The sequence below is a fragment of the Lethenteron reissneri genome, chromosome 24 (assembly GCF_015708825.2).
Source record: "Lethenteron reissneri isolate LAM-NWPU_2019-01 chromosome 24, ASM1570882v1, whole genome shotgun sequence".
Taxonomy (NCBI): domain Eukaryota; kingdom Metazoa; phylum Chordata; class Hyperoartia; order Petromyzontiformes; family Petromyzontidae; genus Lethenteron; species Lethenteron reissneri.
In genome coordinates, this window is record NC_083802.1 from 1,314,918 (window position 1) to 1,338,593 (window position 23,676).

General features: G+C 53.6%; 1 protein-coding gene across 2 annotated transcripts; it reads left to right on the top strand.

Annotated features, from left to right (window-relative positions):
* The first annotated feature begins 337 nt into the window (after positions 1-337).
* Positions 338-23,582, top strand: LOC133346383 (thromboxane A2 receptor-like). Of its 2 annotated transcripts, none has more exons than XM_061557898.1 (4): positions 338-449; positions 15,403-16,514; positions 17,702-17,827; positions 19,092-23,582. In XM_061557898.1, exons 2-4 carry the CDS (start codon positions 15,621-15,623, stop codon positions 19,587-19,589), a joined length of 1,518 nt encoding a protein of 505 aa, XP_061413882.1. In that variant the 5' UTR covers positions 338-449; positions 15,403-15,620; the 3' UTR covers positions 19,590-23,582. The 2 variants fall into 2 exon arrangements, with proteins under 2 accessions (XP_061413882.1, XP_061413881.1); XM_061557897.1 differs by lacking the exon at positions 338-449 and adding an exon at positions 1,953-2,233.
* The last annotated feature ends 94 nt before the right edge of the window (positions 23,583-23,676 follow it).

Consider the following 23,676-nt stretch of genomic DNA (forward strand, 5'->3'; position numbering starts at 1 on the left):
TCTCTGTGTGAGTCTATGGGTCTCTGTGTGAGTTTATGGGTCTCTGTGTGTGTCCTGTGAGTCTATGGGTCTCTGTGTGAGTCTATGGGTCTCTGTGTGTGTCCTGTGAGTCTATGGGTCTCTGTGTGAGTCCATGAGTCTCTGTGTGAGTCTCTGGGTCTCTGTGTGAGTCTCTGTGTGAGTCGTCAGTGGACCGTGCTGAGACTATCACTTCAAACGAAAACAAATGTTCTCGAAGGAACTAGTTCCCATTAATTATTTTTTTAAACTCGTAGCTCCGTGAATTTTTTTGTAAAATAATAATAATAATTGTCCCGCTCACACATTAACCCCCCACCCACAACACTCCAGGTGAGAGTTTCTCTGCGTGACCCGTGAACCGAGTCACTCCCCGGGCGCGGAGCGATACGGCTACCGGGCACAGCTGCGTCGCAGGGGGTCACCGCGCGGTGAGTAGCGGCGGCCTCATCACCGCCGACAACCGCCGCTGCCGCTGCTGCTCCGCGTGGGACTCGATTACACCACGTGACCCGTATCGGCAGTTCCGCAGGCTCATTATGGCCATGCCGAGCGATCACTTAGCCGCGGTGAGGGGTAACGGGGGTGAGGGGTAGGGGGGGGTGGGGGGGGTGGGGGGGGTAGGGGGGGGGTGGGGGGGGTAGGGGGGGGTGGGGGGGTAAGGGGGGGTGGGGGGGTAGGGGGGGGTGGGGGGGTAAGGGGGGGGTGGGGGGGTAAGGGGGGGTGGGGGGGGTAGGGGGGGTTGAGGGGTAGGGGGGGTGAGGGGTAGGGGGGGTGAGGGGTAGGGGGGGTGGTAGGGGGGGTGGGGGTGGGGGGGGGTGGGGGGGTAGGGGGGGTTGAGGGGTAGGGGGGGGTTGAGGGGTAGGGGGGGTGAGGGGTAGGGGGGGGTGAGGGGTAGGGGGGGTGAGGGGTAGGGGGGGGTGAGGGGTAGGGGGGGTGAGGGGTGGGGGGGGGGGTGGGGGGGTAGGGGGGGTTGAGGGGTAGGGGGGGTTGAGGGGTAGGGGGGGTGAGGGGTAGGGGGGGGTGAGGGGTAGGGGGGGTGAGGGGTAGGGGGGGGTGAGGGGTAGGGGGGGTAGGGGGGGTTGAGGGGTAGGGGGGGTGAGGGGTAGGGGGGGTGAGGGGTAGGGGGGGTGAGGGGTAGGGGGGGTGAGGGTGAGGGGTAGGGGGGGTGTGAGGGGTATGGGGGGGTGAGGGGTTACGGGGGGTGAGGGGTAGGGGGGGAGCGGTGAGGGGGGGGATAAGGAAATGGTCAATGAACGGGGGGGGAGGATGGTGGGGGGGTAAGAGAAGTGTGGTGAGAGTGAGGTTAGGCAACATGGTGAGGTGAGGGGATGGGAAGGAGTAGTGAGGTGAGGGAAGTTGATGAGGTGAGCGAAGGTGGTGAGGAGAGGAGAGGGTGGTGAGGGAGCGTGATAGTGTTGGTGAGAGGAGGTGGGTTGAGGTGAGGGAAGTTGGTGAGGTGAAGGGATGATGGTGAGGAGAGGAGAGGGTGAATTGAGGTGAGGGGAGGTGGTGAGATGAGGGGTTGATGGTGAGGGGCGGTGAATGCGGGATGATCGAAGGGGTGAGGTGCGAGAAGGAATTGAGGAAGGGAGCGGGAGGGCGGAGGGCGGGGCAGCGGGGGGTGGAGGGTGAGTGGAGGGTGAGTGGAGGGGGTGAGGGGGGAGGGTGGAGGGTGAGGGGCGGGTGAGTGGAGGGGATGAGGGGGGAGGGTGGAGGGTGAGGGGCGGGTGAGTGGAGGGTGAGTGGAGGGGGTGAGGGGGGAGGGTGGAGGGTGAGGGGCGGGTGAGTGGAGGGGGTGAGGGGGGAGGGTGGAGGGTGAGTGGCGGGTGAGTGGAGGGTGAGTGGAGGGGGTGAGGGGGGAGGGTGGAGGGTGAGGGGCGGGTGAGTGAGTGGAGGGGTGAGGGGGGCGGGGGATGCTGGGTTGGGTCACCCCCGGTGTGTGTGGCTCTGGGAGTGTTTTTGGGGTTCCTCCATTCGCACGCCGCGGCTGCGATGCGGGGTCCAGGGACCACGCGGCCCCTCACTTGAGTTCCTCACCCGAGTTCCTCACCAGAGTCACTCACCCGAGTCACTCACCCGAGTCACTCACCCGAGTCACTCACCCGAGTCACTCACCCGAGTCCCTCACCCGAGTCACTCATCCGCTGAGGTCTGACACGAGGCCGTACACGGGCAGGAGGAGCTGGGTGCACGGCTCGCTATCAACATCGGGGTGAGTGAGCGCTTGAGTGTCCGGTGAGTGAGTGAGTGGTGAGTCCAGCTAGTGGGTGGTGGGTGAGTGGGTGAGTGAGTGGGTGAGTGGTGAGTGAGTGGGTGAGTGAGTGAGTGAGTGGGGGAGTGAGTGAGTGAGTGGGTGAGTGGTGAGTGAGTGGGTGAGTGAGTGAGTGGGTGAGTGGGCGAGTGAGTGGGTGAGTGAGTGGTGAGTCCAGCTAGTGGGGGGTGAGTGGATGGTGAGTGAGTGAGTGGGTGAGTGAGTGGTGAGTGAGTGGTGAGTCCAGCTAGTGGGGGGTGTCTGGTGAGTGGGTGGGGAGTGAGTGGTGAGTTGAGAGGTGAGTTGAGAGGTGAGTGAGTGAGTGGTGAGTGAGTGAATGGTGAGTCCAGCTCGTGGGTGGTGAGTGTCTGGTGAGTGGGTGGTGAGTGAGTGAGTGGTGAATGGTGAGTGTCTGGTGAGTGAGTGGTGAGTTGAGAGATGAGTGAGTGGTGAGTGAGTGAGTAGTGAGTTAGTAGTGAGTTGAGAGGTGAGTGAGTGAGTGAGTGGTGAGTGAGTGGTGAGTGAGTGAGTGAGTGGTGAGTTGAGAGGTGAGTGTCGCGCGCGTGGTGAGTAGTGAATTATGTCAAGCGAGGAGATAATAAAACTCACCATCATCACTAGACGAGATGATCCATCACCATCATCACTAGACGAGATGATCCATCACCACCATCATCACTAGACGAGATGATCCATCACCATCATCACTAGACGAGATGATCCATCACCACCATCATCACGAGACGAGATGATCCATCACCACCATCATCACTAGACGAGATGATCCATCACCACCATCACTAGACGAGATGATCCATCATCACCACCATCACTAGACGAGATGATCCATCACCACCATCACTAGACGAGATTGTCCATCATCATCATTATTAGCCGAGATGATCCATCATCACCATCATCACTAGACGAGATGATCCATCATCACCACCATCACTAGACGAGATGATCCATCATCACCATCATCACTAGACGAGATGATCCATCATCACCATCATCACTAGACGAGGTGATCCATCATCACCATCATCACTAGACGAGGTGATCCATCATCACCATCATCACTAGACGAGGTGATCATCATCACTAGACGAGGTGATCCATCATCACCATCATCACTAGACGAGATGATCCATCACCACCATCATCACTAGACGAGATGATCCATCATCACCATCATCACTAGACGAGGTGATCCATCATCACCATCATCACTAGACGAGATGATCCATCATCACCATCATCACTAGACGAGATGATCCATCACCACCATCATCACTAGACGAGATGATCCATTACCACCATCATCACTAGACGAGATGATCCATCATCACCACCATCACTAGACGAGATGATCCATCACCACCATCATCACTAGACGAGATGATCCATTACCACCATCATCACTAGACGAGATGATCCATCATCACCACCATCACTAGACGAGATGATCCATCATCACCATAATCACTAGACGAGATGATCCATCATCACCACCATCACTAGACGAGATGATCCATCATCACCATCATCACTAGACGAGATGATCCATCACCATCATCACTAGACGAGATGATCCATCATCACCATCATCACTAGACGAGATGATCCATCACCATCATCACTAGACGAGATGATCCATCATCACCATCATCACTAGACGAGATGATCCATCATCACCACCATCACTAGACGAGATGATCCATCATCACCACCATCACTAGACGAGATGATCCATCATCACCATCATCACTAGACGAGATGATCCATCACCATCATCACTAGACGAGATGATCCATCATCACCATCATCACTAGACGAGATGATCCATCACCATCATCACTAGACGAGATGATCCATCATCACCATCATCACTAGACGAGATGATCCATCATCACCATCATCACTAGACGAGATGATCCATCATCACCATCATCACTAGACGAGATGATCCATCATCACCATCATCACTAGACGAGATGATCCATCATCACCATCATCACTAGACGAGATGATCCATCACCACCATCATCACTAGACGAGGTGATCCATCATCATCATCACTAGACGAGATGATCCATCATCACCATCATCACTAGACGAGATGATCCATCATCACCATCATCACTAGACGAGATGATCCATCATCACCATCATCACTAGATGAGATGATCCATCACCATCATCACTAGACGAGGTGATGATGGTGGTGTTGTGGTGGTGATGAGGTGAGTGGTGGTGTTGTGGTGATGGTGATGTGGTGATGATGGTGGTGTTGTGATGATAATGGCGATGTCGTGGTGATGATGATGATTGTGGTTTTGTGGTGATGATGATGTGAGTGGTGGTGTTGTAGTGATGATGATGTGGTGATGATAGTGGTGTTGTGGTGATGATAGTGGTGTTGTGGTGATGATGAGGTGAGTGGTGGTGTTGTGGTGATGATGAGGTGAGTGGTGGTGTTGTGGTGATGATGAGGTGAGTGGTGGTGTTGTGGTGATGTTGTGGTGGTGTTGTAGTGGTGTTGTAGTGATGGTGGTGATGATGGTGATGTTGTGGTGATGGCGATGTCGTGATGATGATCACGGAGGAGTGGAGATGATGCGGGGGAGGAGGTGGTGCTGGTGGTGGTGATGGGGGTGGGGAGGGGGTGATGGTAGTGGTGCTAATGGGTCTCATTAGCCACATGAGCTCGATGCTGTTAACAATCTGTGAGCTCATAGCGACGTCTGATCACGATAAGGACTGCGTGGGATAATGAGTGCGCGCGTGTGTGAGCGTGTGTGTGAGTGTGTAAACATGAGCACCGGGGAGACAAAGGCGGCCGGGTGCTGGCCACTCACACCCCACTCGTGTCCCGTTTCCGGCCTTCGTAGGTGCTTACTCACTAACAGCACTTGCCCCAACAGTCTGTTAAGGCTACACGGGGGATCTTTGTCTGTGTGTGTAGAGCCGACCGAGTTTACGAGTCGCATAGATCGATAGACTGGCCCTGGGGAGACAAAGGCGGCCGGGCGTGGTGCTGGCCACACACCCCCCCCCCCCACCTCCCCCCACCTCGCTCGCGGTTCCAGCCTTAATAGGAGCTCGCTAACATCACTTCCCCCAACAGCCTGTGTAGCCTATACGGGGAAACTTTATCTTTGTGTGAGTGTGTCAAGTCGACTCAGCCTCAAATGAGTACCCGGTGGGGTGTGTTTGAAACATCGCCACTGGGGAGACAAAGGCGGCCGGGCGTGGTGCTGGCCACCCACCCCCTCGTGTGTCACAGTGCCGGCAGCCTTCATAGGTGCTCGCTAACAGCACTTGCCCCATCAGTCCGTTGAGGCCATACGGGGGGGGGGTGGTCTTCATCTTTGAGTCGACCTCGAGGATGTGTGTAAGCATCTGCCCTGGGGAGACAAAGGCGGCCGGGCGCGCCGTCGGCTACAACATCGCCGGCCTTAATAGGTGCTCGCTAACAGCACTCGCACCGGCCAAGGCCACCCCGGGGCATCTTTGGTGTTTGTCTTCGTGCGTGCGAGCGCATCAACAAATAAACTCGTTTTTTTAAGTTTTGTTTTATATATAAAACAACGGGTTGATTTTAAAGTGCACTCAAAAGTAAATAAGTCGGTGGGACAAGGGGGAGTGGGACGGCGTCTTGATCGCGAGAGACACGCGCGGCGCCTGCTTCTTGGTCGAGGCGAACCCACAGTTTTAGGGACGGCGGCGTTTTTTTTAACCTCGCCAAATAAATATTTCATTAATCAACCGTTCATTGCTTTAAAAGAGCCAATCGATTGATTATTCGATGCCGATTTTGATGCAGGCATGCATTGCCGCCGGATGTGAGCGCGTGTGCAAAATGTGGAATCGATTGGACAGCGGGAAGTGGACGAAATGTTGATGACAACATTTGACCACGACACACATCGGAGTCGAGAGAAGCGAAACCACCGTCGTCGCCTCAACCCGGAGCAGCGTGGCACTCCAGCAGACAAACTCCTTCGAGAGACAACGACGCGTCGAGATGAGAGACCGAGCCCGTCACTCACAACTCAGGCGCGCTCCACCGCGCAAGAAATCAGATCGGAGACAACCGAATTGGAATCGGCGCCCGACAAACAACCGCCTTGCAGGAGCACGTGCGAATGGCACCGAACTTGAACGACGTTACATCTATATATATAAAATCGTTCATGTCTGTCTGTCTGTGTGTGTGTGGACTTTGGCCCATACGCACTTTCATTGGACGGCGGTTGCCCCTGGCAACGGCTAGCCACGCCTTCGCCGCTTTCATTGGACCTGGCAACGGCTAGCCACGCCTTCGCCAAGGGCTGCAGTTTCATTGGACGGCGGTTGCCCCTGCCAACGGCTAGCTACGCCTTCGCCACTTTCATAAGCTCCGTATTTAATTAAATAATAGCCATTACACAGTATTGTTGGAGCGCTAGGGGGGGGGAGGAACGCCACCCGTACCCTGCCTCTTCCAAGCCGACAATTTTAGGCGAGGCCGCAGGCTTTGCACGCTACTAGGCCTCGACACCCACCACGCCACTCTGAGGTAAATTCATCAAAGTTTTTCCTACTCTTCACTACACCCCCACCACAATGTGTGCTATTAATATTACTTTTAAACCCAACGCGCCAACAATCGATTACTTTAATGTTCACTGTACAAATACTCATTAAGCTGGGTGAGCGTACTGCCAGTCTATCATGTACACTGTAGCCTGCTTATTAAGCTCGGTGAGCGTACTGCCACTCTATCATGTACACTCTAGCCTGCTTATGAAGCTGAGTGCGTGTACTGGCAGTCTATAATGTGGACTCTTGCCTGGTTATTATAATCGATTCTTTATATGTTCTTTGTACAAACAGTCATTAAGCTGCTTGAGCGACCCCAGTTCGATTCCAACTCACGCCCACCACCGCTGACGATTATTTGAAACGGACCTGGCCCTCCCCTAGGTCCACTCAGCCTCAAAAGCGTAACTGCTGTCGTGTGTGAACATCGTCACTGGGGAGACAAAGGCGGCGGGGCATCGTGGATCCAAGTCCCGGGCGAAGCCGGGTCATGTGTATGTGTGTTTGTGTTTATGTGTATGTCTGTGTGTCTCTATGTATGTGTGTATGTATGTGTATGTATGTGTTTGTGTGTATGTGTGTGTGTATGTATGTGGGTTTTTTTTTATGTCTTTATGTGTATGTCTGCGTGTCTCTATGTATGTGTGTATGTACGTGTGTGCATGTGTTTGTGTGTATGTATGTGTGTGTCTATGTATGTGTGTGTCTATGTATGTGTGTGTATGTGTGTGTATGTATGTGTGTTATGTGTCTGTCTGTGGCTGCATGTATGTGTGTGTGTATTGTGTATGTGTTTGTGTGCATGTATGTGTGTGTTTGTGTGTATGTGTATGTCTGTGTGTATGTGTTTGTGTGTATGTGTGTGTATGTATGTGTGTGTATGTGTTTGTATGTGTTTGTGTGTTTACGCTCGCATTACACAAATGTGTTGCTGGTCTAAGGCGTTCCTCGCACAGCATTGCCGCTTTATTATTTCAGTCGTTTACTGCCTTACGCACCCTGAAAGTCGTGTGTGTCTGCAGCAAGCGCGTGTATGTGTACCTATGGACGCGCGCGCGTGTGTTGTGTAGGGGGAACGGTAGTGTAGTGCTTAGCGTGCTGTCTGTGTCTGTGTGTGTGTGTGTCTGTCTGTGTCTGTCTGTGTGTGTCTGCGTGTGTCTGTGTGTGTGTCTGTGCGTGTGTGGTGTGTGAGGAGCGGTGGGTGTAGTGCTTAACGCTACGCTGCGCTACCAACCCGGCGAACCCAGTTCCATTCCCGCTCACGGCCACCACCGGTGACGATTATTTGAACCTCCCCTAGGTCCACTCAGCCTCAAACGAGTAACTGGTGTGGCGTATTAACATCGGCACTTGGGAGACAAAGGCGGCTGGGCGTGGTAGATCCAAGTCCCGGGCGAAGCCAGGTCATGTGTATGTGTTTATGTGTATGTCTGTGTGTCTGTATGCATGTGTGTATGTATGTGTGTGTATGTGTTTGTGTGTATGTCTGTGTGTGTATGTATGTCGGTTTTGCCGCCGTGGTGGATCCAAGTCCCGGGCGAAGCCGGGTCATGTGTATGTGTTTATGTGTATGTCTGTGTGTCTGTATGCATGTGTGTATGTATGTGTGTGTATGTGTTTGTGTGTATGTCTGTGTGTGTATGTATGTCGGTTTTGCCGCCGTGGTGGATCCAAGTCCCGGGCGAAGCCGGGTCATGTGTATGTGTGTATGTGTTTATGTGTATGTCTGTGTGTCTGTATGCATGTGTGTATGTATGTGTGTGCATGTGTTTGTGTGTATGTATGTGTGTGTGTATGTATGTGGGTTTTTTTGTATGTGTTTATGTGTATGTCTGCGTGCCTGTATGTATGTGTGTATGTACGTCTGTGGATGTGTTTGTGTGTATGTATGTGTGTGTCTATGTATGTGTGTGTATGTGTTTCTGTGTTTGTATGTGTGTGTATGTATGTGTGTTATGTGTCTGTCTGTGTGTCTGCATGTATGTGTGTGTGTATTGTGTATGTGTTTGTGTGTGTTTGTGTGTTTACGCTCGCATTACACAAATGTATAATGCGGGTCTAAGGCGTTCCTTACACAGCATTGCCGCTTTATTATTTCAGTCGTTTACTGCCGTATGCACCCTGAAAGTCGTGTGTGTCTGCAGCAAGCGCGTGTATGTGTACCTATGGACGCGCGCGCGTGTGTTGTGTAGGGGGAACGGTAGTGTAGTGCTTAGCGTGCTGCCTTTGTCTGTGTGTGTGTGTCTGTGTGTGTGTCTGTGTGTGTGTCTGTGTGTGTGCGTGTGTGGTGTGTGGAGAGCGGTAGTGTAGTGGTTAGCGTGCTGTCTGTGTGTGTGTTTCTGTCTGTGTGTGTCTGCGTGTGTCTGTGTGTGTGTCTGTGTGTGTGTCTGTGCGTGTGTGGTGTGTGAGGAGCGGTGGGTGTAGTGCTTAACGCTACGCTGCGCTACCAACCCGGCAAACTCAGTTCGATTCCCGCTCACGGCCACCACCGGTGACGATTATTTGAACCTCCCCTAGGTCGACTCTGCCTCAAACGAGTAACTTAACTACTGTAGCGTATTAACATCGCCACTGGGGAGACAAAGGCGGCCGGCCGTGGTAGATACAAGTCCCGGGCGAAGCCGGGTAGTACAGCTAGTTTCGATTTAAAGCTTTCGTGACTGCAGGGATTCATCTTCTTGGTTCTTTCGGTAAAGTCACGTAGAAGGGAAATAATAAAATAATATATTTTTATTTTATTGTTTTATTTTATTATTTCCCTTCTACGTGACTTTACCGAAAGAACCAAGAAGTTGAACGACGTTCATTTGAAGCTTTCGTGACTGCAGGGATCCATATTCTTTGGTTCTTTCGGTAAAGTCACGTAGGTAGAAAAATAAAACAAAATAAAAACGTTATTTATCACGACGTTTCGATCGTAACACAAGCGGTCGTCCTCAGGTGAGAAAATAATCCAGCAGTGGAACTGCTGAATTATTTTTTCGATCGAAACGTCGTGATATATGAATTTAAATTTGTTTAATTTTTCTACCTACGTGACATCCCCCTTCCTCCAATATTCAAATATGCTCAAAATGTCCGCACCCCAATATATTGCTACAAAATAGATTTCTGTTTATGTGATTGTGGTTATGGTTGTACTGTATTAATCCCTAATATCTGCCATTACATACAATAAAACAAGAAAAGGTAAAAAAGAAAAAACAGAGCAATGTAATACAATACACTATTAGACGTTATTGTAAAAAATTAATAAAAAGTCCATCCTATGTGTTAGTGAATTTTTTTTTACTTTAGGCAGGAAATTAGTTTTCAATTTTAATCTTTTTTCTGGGGGGGGGGGCCCAGGAAAATTTGGTCCCCCCCAAACTTGACTCCATGGCTACAGCCTTATCATCCATCATCATCATCCATCATCGTCGTCGCCACGTGGATGTATATAGCAGCAGGCAAATAACTCGAGACGCTTGATTCTAAACGTGGTTGGGGGGAGCAATTCGGAGGACCCGGAGAAAAATCCACGCGACCACGGGGAGAGAGAGAGAGAGAGAGGGGGGCAGAGGGAGGGGAGAGAGGGGGGCAGAGGGAGGGGAGAGAGAGGGGCAGAGGGAGGGGAGAGAGGGAGGCAGAGAGAGGGAGGGGGAGAGAGGGAGGTGGATAGAGAGGGGGAGGGAGGAGGAGAGAGAGAGGCAGAGAGAGACGCGCAAACGCCTCTAAATGTCGAGCAGCAGGCGTCAAGGGTCGGGTTCAGACACCGCGACTTCCTGCACACCAGGCGAGGGAATTAACATCCCGCCACCACGGCACCCCCAAATAAACTCCCTCCAACGAAACCATTTCATAGCGCAAATTACATCTCACCGCGCATAAATATTGATAATTCGGCCGATAATTACCGGGGCAATAATCTCCACTTCGCGTGGCCTCCTGTAATCGAGAAAGTGCTGCGCTGAAATCACTCCCCACGCGGGCCTTGCCTGCCTGCCTGCCTGGGGAGCGGTGGCGCAGCAATTAGCGTGCCGTTGTCTGCCTTCACAGGGTTGCTAGCAGCTCGCTATCAGCACTTGCCCCAACAGACTGCCCAGGCTATACGGGGGATCTTTGTCTTTGTGCGCGAACACCGGCGAACCGAGTTCGATTCCCCGCTCACGGCCACCAATACCACCGGCGACGATTATCTGAACCGGTCCTGGGGCTCCCCTGAGATCGACTCAGCCTCAAATGAGTACCGAGTGCGGTGTGTAGTCAACATCGCCACTGGGGAGACAAAGGCGGCCGGGCGTGGTGCTGGCCACCCACCCACGTTGTGTGCCGTTCCGGCCTTCATAGGTGCTACTCGCTAACATCACTTGTCTCTACAGTCTGTTAAGGCTACACGGGGGATCTTTGTCTTTGTTGTGGCATTGCGCTGACACAGGTGAAGCGGAATAATTTTTATTTTTATCTCTAAACAAATCAGGTCTGGCAAGTGTTGTGTGTGGGGTCAGGGGTCAATGTTTACAAAACTGATCGCAAACACAGGCCCATCACCACCAACACCACCACACCACTACCACCACACCCGCATCACCACCACACTCGCATCAGACACCACAGCCACATCACCACCATCACCACCTCACCTCCAGCACTTAAACCACACCCACATCATCACCACCGCCACAACCCGATCACAACCACCACATCACCACCACACCCATATCACCATCACCACCACCATCATACCCTTATCAACGCCACACCTCCATCGCCACGGCAACATCCACATCACGACCAGACCATACCAACGTATGAACGACCCAATGCCCAATCCACAAAGTCGAAGGGAGGCATCACAGCGGTACACTCCGCTGCGCCAGACGTGGTCATCTGTCTTTTTTGACCACGTGAATGTGAAATTGTCGTCGTTGCATCTACATCAGCGGCTATACGAAAGAATAAGATCACCGCCCCATCTCCAGCAAACACCGTCACCAACGCACCGTCACCAACGCAGCAGTTTAACACGTAGGCCTTTCGCGACCAATATTATTCATAATAAAGGTTTTTGGGTTAGATCGCGTGAGCATAAATGTGCCGAAACCCTCCACCACCCGACACGCAAACAAAATGCCAAACTGTTACTACTGCAGCCCACAGCATTTACAATTCGAGGAGTACGACGTTTCGCTGGTAAATTACATCCAAAATCATCGGGCGATTTGACAGAATAGTAAAGCCATTCACCTGCTCCAGGTCTTAAATAGAGCAGCAGGATGACGTCATCACCTGAACCCAATCAGATGCAGATATCAGAGGACGGGGGGCTATTGTATTCATATAATAGGTTAGTAACTAGTATGTGTTTCCTCTATGAGGAATTATAATTGTAATATGTATTATTTCATAATACGCTTCCAGGCCGCACTTAGCATGGAGTTGTCAGAGGGGTTATATCTAGATTTGAAGCTTTCGTGACTGCAAGGATTCATATTCTTAGTTTTTTTCGGTAAAGTCACGTAGGTAAAAAATTACAATTAATAAAAGTAAAATAAAATATATATACAAGGACTGTTTTCTTGGAATTTATCTTACTTGATACAGCTATCGTGCTGTGACGGTTCCACCTGAAGACGGAAGCTTGTGTTGCCTCCGAAACGTGCTTTTTATTTTACTTTTATAAATTTAAATTTTTTACCGACGTGACTTTACCGAAAAAACCTAAGAATAGAGGGGTTAACGTTATGTTTTATTTCTCTCAATTTCAATGGAGTCTCTAATTAGTCTTGGCCAGTAATAATTCGTTTTACACAACACTTCAACGTTGTCAAAATCAATTGAGTGTCCTTGTTGGCGACCATTTTCTGCAATTGCCGACAGTTGTGTTTGAGAGTATTTCATATTTTTTTGGTGTTCTTTTAATCTTACGCTATTAATGTTACATCCCGTCTGTCCAATATAGCATCTGCCACATACGCAATTTAATCCGATACACACCTTCTGTTGACAACTTAGGCAATTCACCTTTAGTACAAGATACTAGTTTAAAAATGTTGTGTCCCGTACCAAATCTTACTTGAATGTTTTGCTTTTGCAAAACTCGAACTAATTTGTTAGTTACCGCGATATTTGGTATTTTAATTGTTTCATAATCTGATCGCTTTCAGCAGTATTGCTGTTCGATCTTGGTTTGGCATTGAAACTCTGTTAATTTGAGCATTATTGTAGCCATCCAATCGTAACGCTTCTTTAACATGTTTAATCTCGCTCCTTAGACTTTCACCATCTGACACTGTTTTTGCCCGATGTATGAGCGTCTTGATGAGAGAGGATTTCTGTGCTGGGTGATGATGCGAATCTGCCTTCAGATATGCATCAGTGTACGTTCCCATTTCGGTAGACGCTGTCTGTTATTTTACCATTTAGGCTGCGTCCAAGCCAAATATCACCATCCACACCACACAAAACCACACCACACGCCGAGAGAGGGAGACTGGGTGGGGAGTGAGTTTGTGAGTCAGTGGGTTTGATTCGTGAGTGGATGGATAGGTGGGTGGGTGAAATTAGTGGGTGCCGTGAGTGGTGGGTGGGTCAGTGGTAGAGTGGGTGGGTAATTGGATGAGTGGGTGGACATGTGGATGAGTGGGTGGGTCGGTCGCAGAATGGTTGGGTAGGTGGATGAGTGGGTGGGCGGGCGAGTGTATGGGTTGGTGGCTGGGTGGATTCATGAGTGAGTGAAGTGGGTGAGTGGTTAAGTGGGTGGTTAGGTGGATGGGTGGGTGAGTGGGTGGATTAATGAGTGGCTAGGTGGGTAAGGGGTGTCCGTGACTCGACGAGAAGTGAAACTCTTCACCACTTTGTGGTCAATGTTCTCTGGATGCGCGGATGGACATGGACACATACGCGCTGTGTCATCGTTTTTCCTTGTATCGCGAGCTCCCTTCATAGCAGTCGGGGTCACACCCAGAGCTTCATACCCCTGCAACTCATCACGGGAATCTCCCCCCCCCGCCCCCCACCAGTTCAGAGACCCCCCCCACCGCCACACCAGAACGCGAGGGGCCCAAGCTACGCAGGCAAAGTTGCGAGCGGATGAATGCTCACATCAGGGAACTTACTCTCCCAGGCGAATCGTGTCAAGGACGTTTGCACCGGATGGATACGTTCGCACGTTTTCAAGCAGCTCTTCCTTCACAAGCGCAGTTGCTCGACAGTTGTGCATTTTAGTGTGTGTGTGTGGGTGTCTGTGTCCGTGTGTGTGCCGTAGTGTTCTTCGTGCTTTCGGAGTCCCCTGACCCTTTGCTCACGATCATTAAGGACCTTCATAATGGTGAGCGGGCCCGGGTAAAACTACGTGGCCGGGAGTCAAAGCCATTCCCTGTTCACCTTGGGGTGCGACAGGGATGTCCTCTGGCTCCCACATTACTTAACATCTATTTCGACCACGTAGTTCGTGAAGCCTTCAATAGCTGTACCGGAGGAATTCCCATTTGGTACAGATACAATGGGAGGCTGATCGATGCTCGGGTGCGGTCAAGGGATGGCTCCCTATTGGTCAACCATGTTATGTATGCCGATAATCTGGTAATTGCTGCTCACTCAGAGGAGTTGGAGGCGCTGCTGCTCTCTCTCTGTGAGTCGTCCTCTCTGTCTTTCTCTGAGTCCCCCCCCCCCTCTCTCTTTCTCTGAGTCGTCCTCTCTCTGTGAGTCCTCTCTCTCTCTGAGTCGTCCTCTCTCTCTGAGTCGTCCTCTCTCTGAGTCGTCCTCTCTTCCTCTGTCTCTATGACAGCGGACGAACACATTGCACGGTCGCGGTGTCCGTAGTGAGGTCACAGTGTCCGTAGTGAGGTCACAGTGTCCGTAGTGAGGTCACAGTGTCCGTAGTGAGGTCACAGTGTCCGTAGTGATGTCACAGTGTCTGTAGTGATGTCACAGTGTCCGTAGTGAAGTCACAATGTCGGTAGTGACGTCACAGTGTCCTTAGTGAAGTCACGGTGTCAGTCGTGATGTCACAGTGTCCATAGCGAGGTCACCGTGTCGGTAGCGAGGTCACCGTATTCATAGCGAGGTCACCGTGTCGGTAGTGAGGTCACCGTGTCCGTCGTGATCGTTCCCGTCGTGAGGCCACCGGTCCCACGCTGGGGGCCATCTCTGGGCCTCCCAGCTGGGAACCGCCCTGAGAGTCATCGAGACTCGGTGACGCGTCTCCTGGGTAAAATATTACAACGTCATGATGGAATGAAAAGGCCGGATTTACGTCTGCGCCAGAGGGGAGTTAAGGGCTGTGCGCTTCGGGGGTTTAGGGAATGCGTTGAGGGTTCGGGCCGCAGGATTTACGCCCTGCGAGGGCTGCGGGTTAGAATATCGACTCGGAGGGGCCCAACGTGCAAGGGGCTCGCGGGGCACGTGGATCTCCGTGCCGGCACGCGGGAGAGACGGGCTCGGCACGGGGGGGACGGCGTCGCCGGGATGCGGGGGCCACGTGCATCTCCCACCACCCTCCACCCCCCACCCCTCCTGACCAGTGATACCACCCCCACCCTCCCCACCACCTTTCTGTCCAGGTTCGGCTTTGTCGGGACCCCGAGTCGGTAGGAGGACGTGAAGAGGACGAGGAAGAGGAGGAGGAGGAGGTGGTGGCTGTAGGAGGGAGAGCGACACACGAGGGCACGCGGTGCAAGGAGGGAGAAGAATGAGAAGAGGAGGCGACGTCTACACCACGACGACGACGACGAGGAGGAGGAGGACTTGAGAGTAGCGAGGAGGAGCAGGAGGGTCGAGGATGGGCGACTCGCCGGGCGGCCTTGCCGTCTCCCTGTCGCCGCCGCCGCTAGAGCCGCCCGGCGGCCCCAACACCACCTCGGCGGCGGCGGCGGCGTGCGGCCCGGCGGGGCCGCTGGAGCCGGGCCGCTCCCTGGGCACGTCGCTCGCCTTCATGCTGCTCGGCACCGGCAGCAACCTGGCGGCGCTGCTCGTGGTGGGGCGCCTCTACCGGCGCTTCCGCTCGCGCTCGCGCGCCTCCTTCCTGGTGTTCGCCGGCGGGCTGGTGTTCACCGACATGAGCGGGCAGGTCATCACGGGCGCGCTGGTGGCGCGGGCCTACGGCGCGGGCCTCCGCTGGGAGGAGATCGACGACGGCGCCGGCTCGCTGTGCCGCTTCTTCGGCACGTGCATGGTGTTCTTCGGCCTGGCGCCGCTCGCCCTGGGCACGGCGATGGCGGCCGAGCGCTGCGTGGGCGTCTCCCTGCCGCTGCGCTTCGCCGCCCGCGTGACGGCACGCGGGGCCCGCCGGGCCGTGCTGGCCGCGTGGGCCGCCGTGCTGGCGCTGGCGGCGCTGCCCGCCCTCGGCGCCGGGGCCTACGTGCGCCACTTCCCCGGCTCGTGGTGCTTCGTGGACATGCGCGGACAGGCCGGCGGGGGCGGCCGGGCCGGGGGCAGCGGGTGGCCGGCGCTGGTGTCCGCGCTGCTCTTCTCGGCCGTGGGCCTGGCCTGCCTGGCCGCGTCCCTCGTGTGCAACACGGTCACCGTGGTGAACCTGGCCAGGGCCCGCCGGAGGCTGTGGTGCGGGGAGCGGCGCACGTCCGTCACGTCGGCGCGGAGGCCGCACGACGTGGAGATGGCGGTGCAGCTGGTGGCCATCATGCTCGTCGCCACCGTGTGCTGGAGCCCCTTCCTGGTGCGTGCTCGCACACGCTCACCATGACATTCACCACAACAATCACCACGACACTCACGACAACAATCACCACGCCACTCGCCTAAACGCTCACCACGATACTCACCATGACACTCACCATGACACTCACCACGACACTCACCACGACACTCACCTAAACGCTCACCCACTTGCCACGACACTCACCACGACACTCACCACGACACTCACCAGGACACTCACCTAATCGCTCGCCCACTCCCCACGACACTCACCACGACACTCACCTAAGTGCTCACCACGATACTCACCATGACACTCACCACGACACTCACCACAACACTCACCTAAACGCTCCCCATCACACTCACCCACAGGTTTTAACAGATGGAGATTAGTCCACAGTTGCTCTACCGCCTTTTCCAGGCGCGCCTCCACAGCGCTGGCTGATCACAGGCGTGCACCACCACCACCCTGTGACCTCTGGCTGTGACCCGTGACCCCGTGACCCTCGGGCGGGACCCCCGGCCGTGGTCACGTGGATTTTTCTCCGGGTCCGCCAGTTTTCCCCGAGAATCAGCGTCACGCGTTCAGAGTATTTGGCTGCTGCTATTAAGAAGTTAATTGCATCCGCAGCGTTTGGCACTGCTGCTGCTGCTGCATTGCCATGGTTGGCTTCATTGGCATTGTTGCTGCAGTGGCGTTGTTGTTGTTGTTGCATCCTCCCCCCCCCGCGCATCCCCAGCTCTCTCAGCCTCCCACTTCCAGCCCCGACCACTTCCCCCCCCCGTCCAGCTTCACGTCCCTCTCCTAACGTCCACGCAACGCTCCCCCTCCCCCTACCCCCCTCCCCTGCCCCTCCCCCCTCTCTTACCTATATAACCTCCTACCACGGCATCTCTCTCTCCCACTTCAGCAAAAACAAAACAATCATTGCTGCTGCTATCAATTTCCACGCGATGGAAATGAGCCCAGTGCGTTGAGCTATCATTCGTGATAGCCAGCTGGCTTCTAAAGAAGAGCCACACAGCTTAGTGGGGCTTACCTGGTAACATTTAAAATAGTTTTAGTTTAGTGACACTTGACCCCTGGCCGTGAGCCCTGGCCGTGACCCCTGGCCGTGACCCCGAGACCCCTGGCCGTGACCCCTGGCCTGACCCCTGGCCATGACGCCTGGCCGTGACCCCTGGCCGTGACCCCGTGTGCAGGTGACTGTCGCCATGATGGCATGGCGCTACTTCTGGGAGCCGGAGCCGGCACCGGACTGCGTGTTCCTTCGAAGCGCCGACAAGGAGCGGTTCCTTCTGCTGCTCAGATTCGCCTGCAGCAACCAGGTGCTCACCACCACCTCTCACCATCACCGCTCACCACCACTCACCACCACTCACCACCACTCAGCACAGGTGCTCACCACCACCACTCACCACCACTCACCACCACTCAGCACAGGGGCTTACCACCACCGCTCACCACCACTCACCACCACTCAGCACAGGGGCTCACCACCACTCAGCATAGGGGCTCACCACCACCGCTCACCACCACTCACCACCACTCACCACCACTCACCACCACTCAGCACAGGTGCTCACCACCACCGCTCACCACCACTTACCACCACTCAGCACAGGGGCTCACCACCACCCCTCACCACCACTCACCACCACTCAGCACAGGGGCTCACCACCACCACTCACCACCACTCACCACCACTCACCACCACTCATCACCACTCAGCACAGGGGCTTATTGTCACCACCGCTCACCACCACTCACTACCACTCAAGCAGGTGCTCACCACCACCGCTCACCACCACTCACCACCACTCAGCACAGGGGCTCACCACCACCACTCACCACCACTCACCACCACTCAGCACAGGGGCTTATTGTCACCACCGCCACCACCACTCACTACCTCTCAAGCAGGTGCTCACCACCACCGCTCACCACCACTCAGCACAGGCGCTCATTCTCACCACCACCACTCACCACCACTCAACTATTGGCTGATCATCACCACCGCTAACCACCACTCAGCACCACTCGGAACAGGAGCTCACCACTCACCACAACCACCGCTCGCCACCGCTCACCAACACTCTACCAGGTGCTCACCTTCACCACCAAGTAATTTGTTTAAAATATAAAATAAAGTTACGGCAACGGCGACAAATGTAAATCAGCGCAAAAAAATTAAACGCAACTGAGCCGTCATCACAAAGTGTTGGCGGTGCTGTCCGTTGCTGGCGCGCGACGTTCCGGGCCTTTGGGCCTCTGGCAGGGCCTTCGGGCCTTCTGGCCCGGTGATCAGCAGCCGTGCCGCTATCCAGGAAGGCGCTGGCCACAAATGACAGCCCGACGAAGTGGTTTATCACGTTGAAGTGTACCGCAGCTACCTTGCCTGGTATATACACACGTGTATCTAAATGTGGAGGGGAAAACCCGGAGGACCCGGAGAAAAATCCACGCGACCCAGAGGGAGAGAGGCACGCAAACTCCAAATACCCAGGCATGGTCAGCGTCGGGATCGAACCCGCGACCTCGTGCGTGCCAGGCGAGGTAGTGAACACCCCGCCACCGTGTACTCCACCGCAGGTGCTCGACCCGTGGGTGTACATCCTGCTCCGGCGAGCCGTCCTCCGGGCTCTGTGCGGCCTCCTGGGCCGCCGCCTGCCGTCGCCCCACAAGATGGGCTCGCTGCTCTCCAGCCTGCGCCGCAGCCTCTCGACGGAGCCCGCCCACAGGTCCTCCACCCGGAGCCCACGCAGCCCCCCGCGGGGGGCCGGCTGCCCCCCCTCAGAGAGTCTGTGGGGCTATGGAGGCCCCGGGCCAAGGCATCGCGCCACCACGGCGATGGTCGTCAACCCTGAGCTGCTGGAAGTGGACGAGGAGGAGGTGGTGGAGGGAGAGAAGAAGGAGGAAGGAACCATTGAGCCTCCTCAGCCAGGATCTCCTGGGGCCCGTGGGATGGGGGGCCCCAAACAGGAGGAACTGGGGGCCCACCCCGGGCAGGTGCCGCCGGCGCAGGGGACGCCGGGCGCAACGCCGGGCACCTGCAGGGACGAGGAAGCCGTCGGCCGGGGGTCGCGGTAAAGGAGGGAGACGGGACGATGGTGGAGAGGCGACAGTGAGGAAGGTCGCGGTGGGGAGGTCACGGTGAGGTCACGGTAAAGAGGTCACGGTGAGAAAGTGCCACTGTGTGGCAAGGTCAAGGTGAAAAAGGTCACGGCGAAGAGGTCACAGCCTCCGGGAGAGGAACTGTTGTCGTCGTTGGACGTGGAGTAGAGGCGCCCAGAAGATGGGAGCACGGCGCTGAGAGGGCCTGAGAGAAAGCCTGAGAGAGCCTGAGAAGGCCCGAGAAGGCCCGAGAGAAGGCCTGAGAGAGCCTGAGAAGGCCTGAGAGGGCCTGAGAGAGCCTGAGAAGGCCTGAGAGAGCCTGAGAAGACCTGAGAGGGCCTGAGAGAGCCTGAGAAGGCCTGAGAGAGCCTGAGAAGGCCTGAGAGGGCCTGAGAGAGCCTGAGAAGGCCTGAGAGAGCCTGAGAAGGCCTGAGAAGGCCTGGGAGAGCCTGATAGGATCTGAGAGGCCCTGAGAGGGCCTGAGAGGCCCTGAGAGGGCCTGAGAGGGCCTGAGAGGGCCTGAGAAGGCCCGAGAGAGGACCTGAGAGGGGGCCTGAGAGGCCTTGAGAAGGCCTGAGAGGGCCGTACGGGACTAAGGGAGGAGGTGCGGGGTGGGGAGGGTGGTTGGTTGGCTGAAGCACGTGATGGTCAATCAAACAATAACCCTGACCCTAACCAACCAGACGTGAGTACTTAGTGCGAGCCATAATCCTAACCAACTAGCTAACGAGACGCTGGTACTAGGTCTCCCCGTAACTTTAACCACCCAGGCACTCATAATGGCTCTAACCCTAACCAACTACTGTTGGACCATCCCTTCCACAGACCATATTCTTAACCCAATCACCCAGCCAGCCACTGGTTCTACCTCTACCCCTCACCCCGTCTGCTTATTTTCAGTTTCCGTGGTTACAGCGCCCCATGTACAACCTGGCCTGGCACAAGCACCGCAGCGGCATTACCGCTCAGCCATTTGCCGAACGGCCCCTTGCCGTTGTTGTTGTTGTTGTTACCGTTGTTGTTGTTGTTACCGTTGTTGTTACCGTTGTTGTGTTGACACGTAGTAGGGCTTTCGCGACCAAAATTATTCACAATAGAGGTGTTTTTGGTTTAGATCCTCGCAAGCATAAACGTGTCGTTAAACCCGCCACCACCCGACACAGCCAACCAGGAAGGTTTGTCGCGTAAAAAAAACGTGGCCAATTCATTGCTAGTTCAGCAATACTGGTGTGTTGGAGAGTTAAAGCCACAACATTATCACTTTGAGTCCCATGTGACCTATTTGCCAGTATCAGAGTATGAAAAATAATAATAGGTTTGATCCTTTGGCAATAAAACAGGTGGTGTTGAGATGTTCAAACACAAAATAGATGTTCACCCCGAGCTCCAAATGCTCTGATACGTGTGGCATTGCCTTTGCGCTGTTCGCCTTTTGGCGTTCTCTGGTCTGACACCGGTGGTGAGGCTAGGCCCTAAAGCAGGCTGCTGCCTCTGGTGTAGGCCAATCAGTCGCAAAGACAATGCCCTCTATTACACTGGTCAACACACTTTTTCTGGCATAAGGTATTCCAACGGTTTCAAGGTAATTTTGGGGTGCTGATTCCAAATCTGGCATCAGTTTTTGTCTATCACATCAGGTTTTTGAGATATTAAATATTTTCAATAAAAACTGCAGAAGAAAAATATTAAATAAATGTGGATATGTACATACAATGATATTATAAACACACTATCCTAAAAATACAGCACAATATTTTAACACTAAAGCAGTCACTGACTCGCAACAACTTGCAATCATAAGTGACAGAGTTAATTTCGGGTAAAATCAATGAAAATGGGGTATGCCGATAGCATAGAAATGACATGTGATAGAGCAAATCTGAGATCAGATTTGGAATCAGCACCCTGAAATTTAGTCTAAAACAGCTGCAAAAGTCCAGGCCAGAAAAAAATGTTTTTTTTTTGTTGACCACTGTTATCAGAGCGTGTGTGTTTGCATGTTCACCGCAACTACTGCTTGTAGTTACTGTCGACTCGATTCCTCGCAAAAGGTTTACAGTAATCCCTCGCCACTTCGCGATTCAAGTTTCGCGGCCTCAGTGCATCGCGGATTTTTAGAACTGATTTAAAGGCCTCATTATACCTGTGCAGTAACACCATCATCATCATCATTCATCATCACATTCGTCGAACTGCACAGGTCTGTCATCGTCGTCATTGTCGTCGTCATTACTGGAGTCAAGTCTCAAGATACTACTGTATCTTGAGAGAGAGAGAGAGAGTGAATGTATAATGTTAAGGTTTTATAATTAAATAGATTTAAGTAAAATATATATAAAGTATAAATATACATATTTTAAACATTCTGGTACCCACACACACATATACAGAAATTCCTAGGGGGCCAATCCTACTTCGCGGATTTTCATCTATCGCGAGAGGTTCCGGTCCCCATTAACCGCGATAAACGAGGGATCACTGTATTATCTATTTGGTGTTTGAACATCTTAACACCTCCTACTTTCTAGCCAGAAAGGGTTCAATCCTATTCTTGTTTTTCACAATTTGGGCACCATGACGTTTTGCCGGTTATTACATCGAGCACCAACAGGCGATTTTACCCCATGGTTGGCTGTGTCGGGTGGTGGCGGGTTTAACGACACATTTACACTTACACGATCTAACCCCGAAAAGCCTTCGCTATGTTGTTGTGTTGTTGGTGTTGTTGTTGTTGTGTTGTCGTTGTTGCTGCTGCCGTTGCGAAGTGAGCATGGGGGCGATGTGTGGATATGAAATCCTGTGTGTCGGCGGTTGGTTTTGCCGTGCGTTGTACGGCAAGTCCTTGATCAACGCGCTACTGCTGTTGCTGGTAGTAGTAGTCGTAGTAGTCGTTTGACACCTGGGAGGCTTTCGCGACCAATATGAATCATACTAGAGGCGTTTGGGTTTGATCGCGTAAGTACGATTCGGCCACAGTCGCCCGACGACAACGATGATGATGATGCTGGATGCAATCGGCAGCCAAACGCCGTGGGACTCAAATGACAAACGTCGTGGATTTGCTCTCCAACGCACAAAACCAAGCGGCAAGTGCTGAAGTGCTCGTAACTAATTGGCCACAAACCCTTACCGGTTGGCTGTGGCGGGTTCAACGACACATTTAAACTCGCGCGATCTGACCCACAAAATAAAACCCTGATTATGGATCGGAGTCGGTGCCCGCCTGAGCAGTGCCGCCCAAAATCGAACGGCGCGTTTAGCGATAAACAATGACGTAATAAGGATAATGTAACAATGATAACGTGATAACGATAACGTGATAACAAATAACGTGATCACGTAATAACAAATAAGGTAATTACGTAGTAACGAATACGTAATAATGATAACGTAACGGCGGTATAACGACACTCATTCCGCGTTATAACGGTGTGCGTTTCGCGTTATAACGTTGTGAATTTCGCGTTATAACGGTGTGCGTTTCGCGTTATAACGGTGTGCATTCCGCGTTATAACGGTGTGCGTTTCGCGTTATAACGGTGTGAATTTCGCGTTATAACGGTGTGCGTTTCGCGTTATAACGGTGTGCGTTTCGCGTTATAACGGTGTGCGTTTCGCGTTATAACGGCGCGCGTTTAGCGTTATAACGGCGCGCGTTTCCGCGTTGTGCACAAAGTGTTCCTTGATGTAAGAAGCAGCAGCTGTAGCAGCAGCAGCAGCAGCTGTAGCAGCAGCAGCAGGAGCAGCAGCAGCAGCAGCTGTAGCAGCAGCAGCAGGAGCAGCAGCAGCAGGAGCAGCAGCAGCAGCAGCAGGAGCACGTTATCGCGAATGTTCGTCCCTGGTGTGACCACCGGCGTGGTAGGCGACGACTCGCCGTGTTGGCAGCAGCGGGGCGACTGTGACGGACACAGCCCCTGGGTCCTCTGCCCAGACTCTGAGCAAGGGAGACACGCGGGGTGGTGGTGGTGACTGTGCTGGTGGTGGTGGTGACTGTGCTGGTGGTGGTGGTGACTGTGCTGGTGCTGGTGGTGACTGTGCTGGTGAGACGAGTCGAAGAGTTGTC

Excerpts from the sequence above, each read along its gene's own strand:
- LOC133346383 (XM_061557898.1), top strand. The coding sequence starts at position 15,621 with ATGGGCGACTCGCCGGGCGGCCTTGCCGTCTCCCTGTCGCCGCCGCCG. Across the intron at positions 16,515-17,701 it reads TGTGCTGGAGCCCCTTCCTG|GTGACTGTCGCCATGATGGC; the intron begins GTGCGTGCTCGC and ends CCCCGTGTGCAG. Across the intron at positions 17,828-19,091 it reads GATTCGCCTGCAGCAACCAG|GTGCTCGACCCGTGGGTGTA; the intron begins GTGCTCACCACC and ends ACTCCACCGCAG.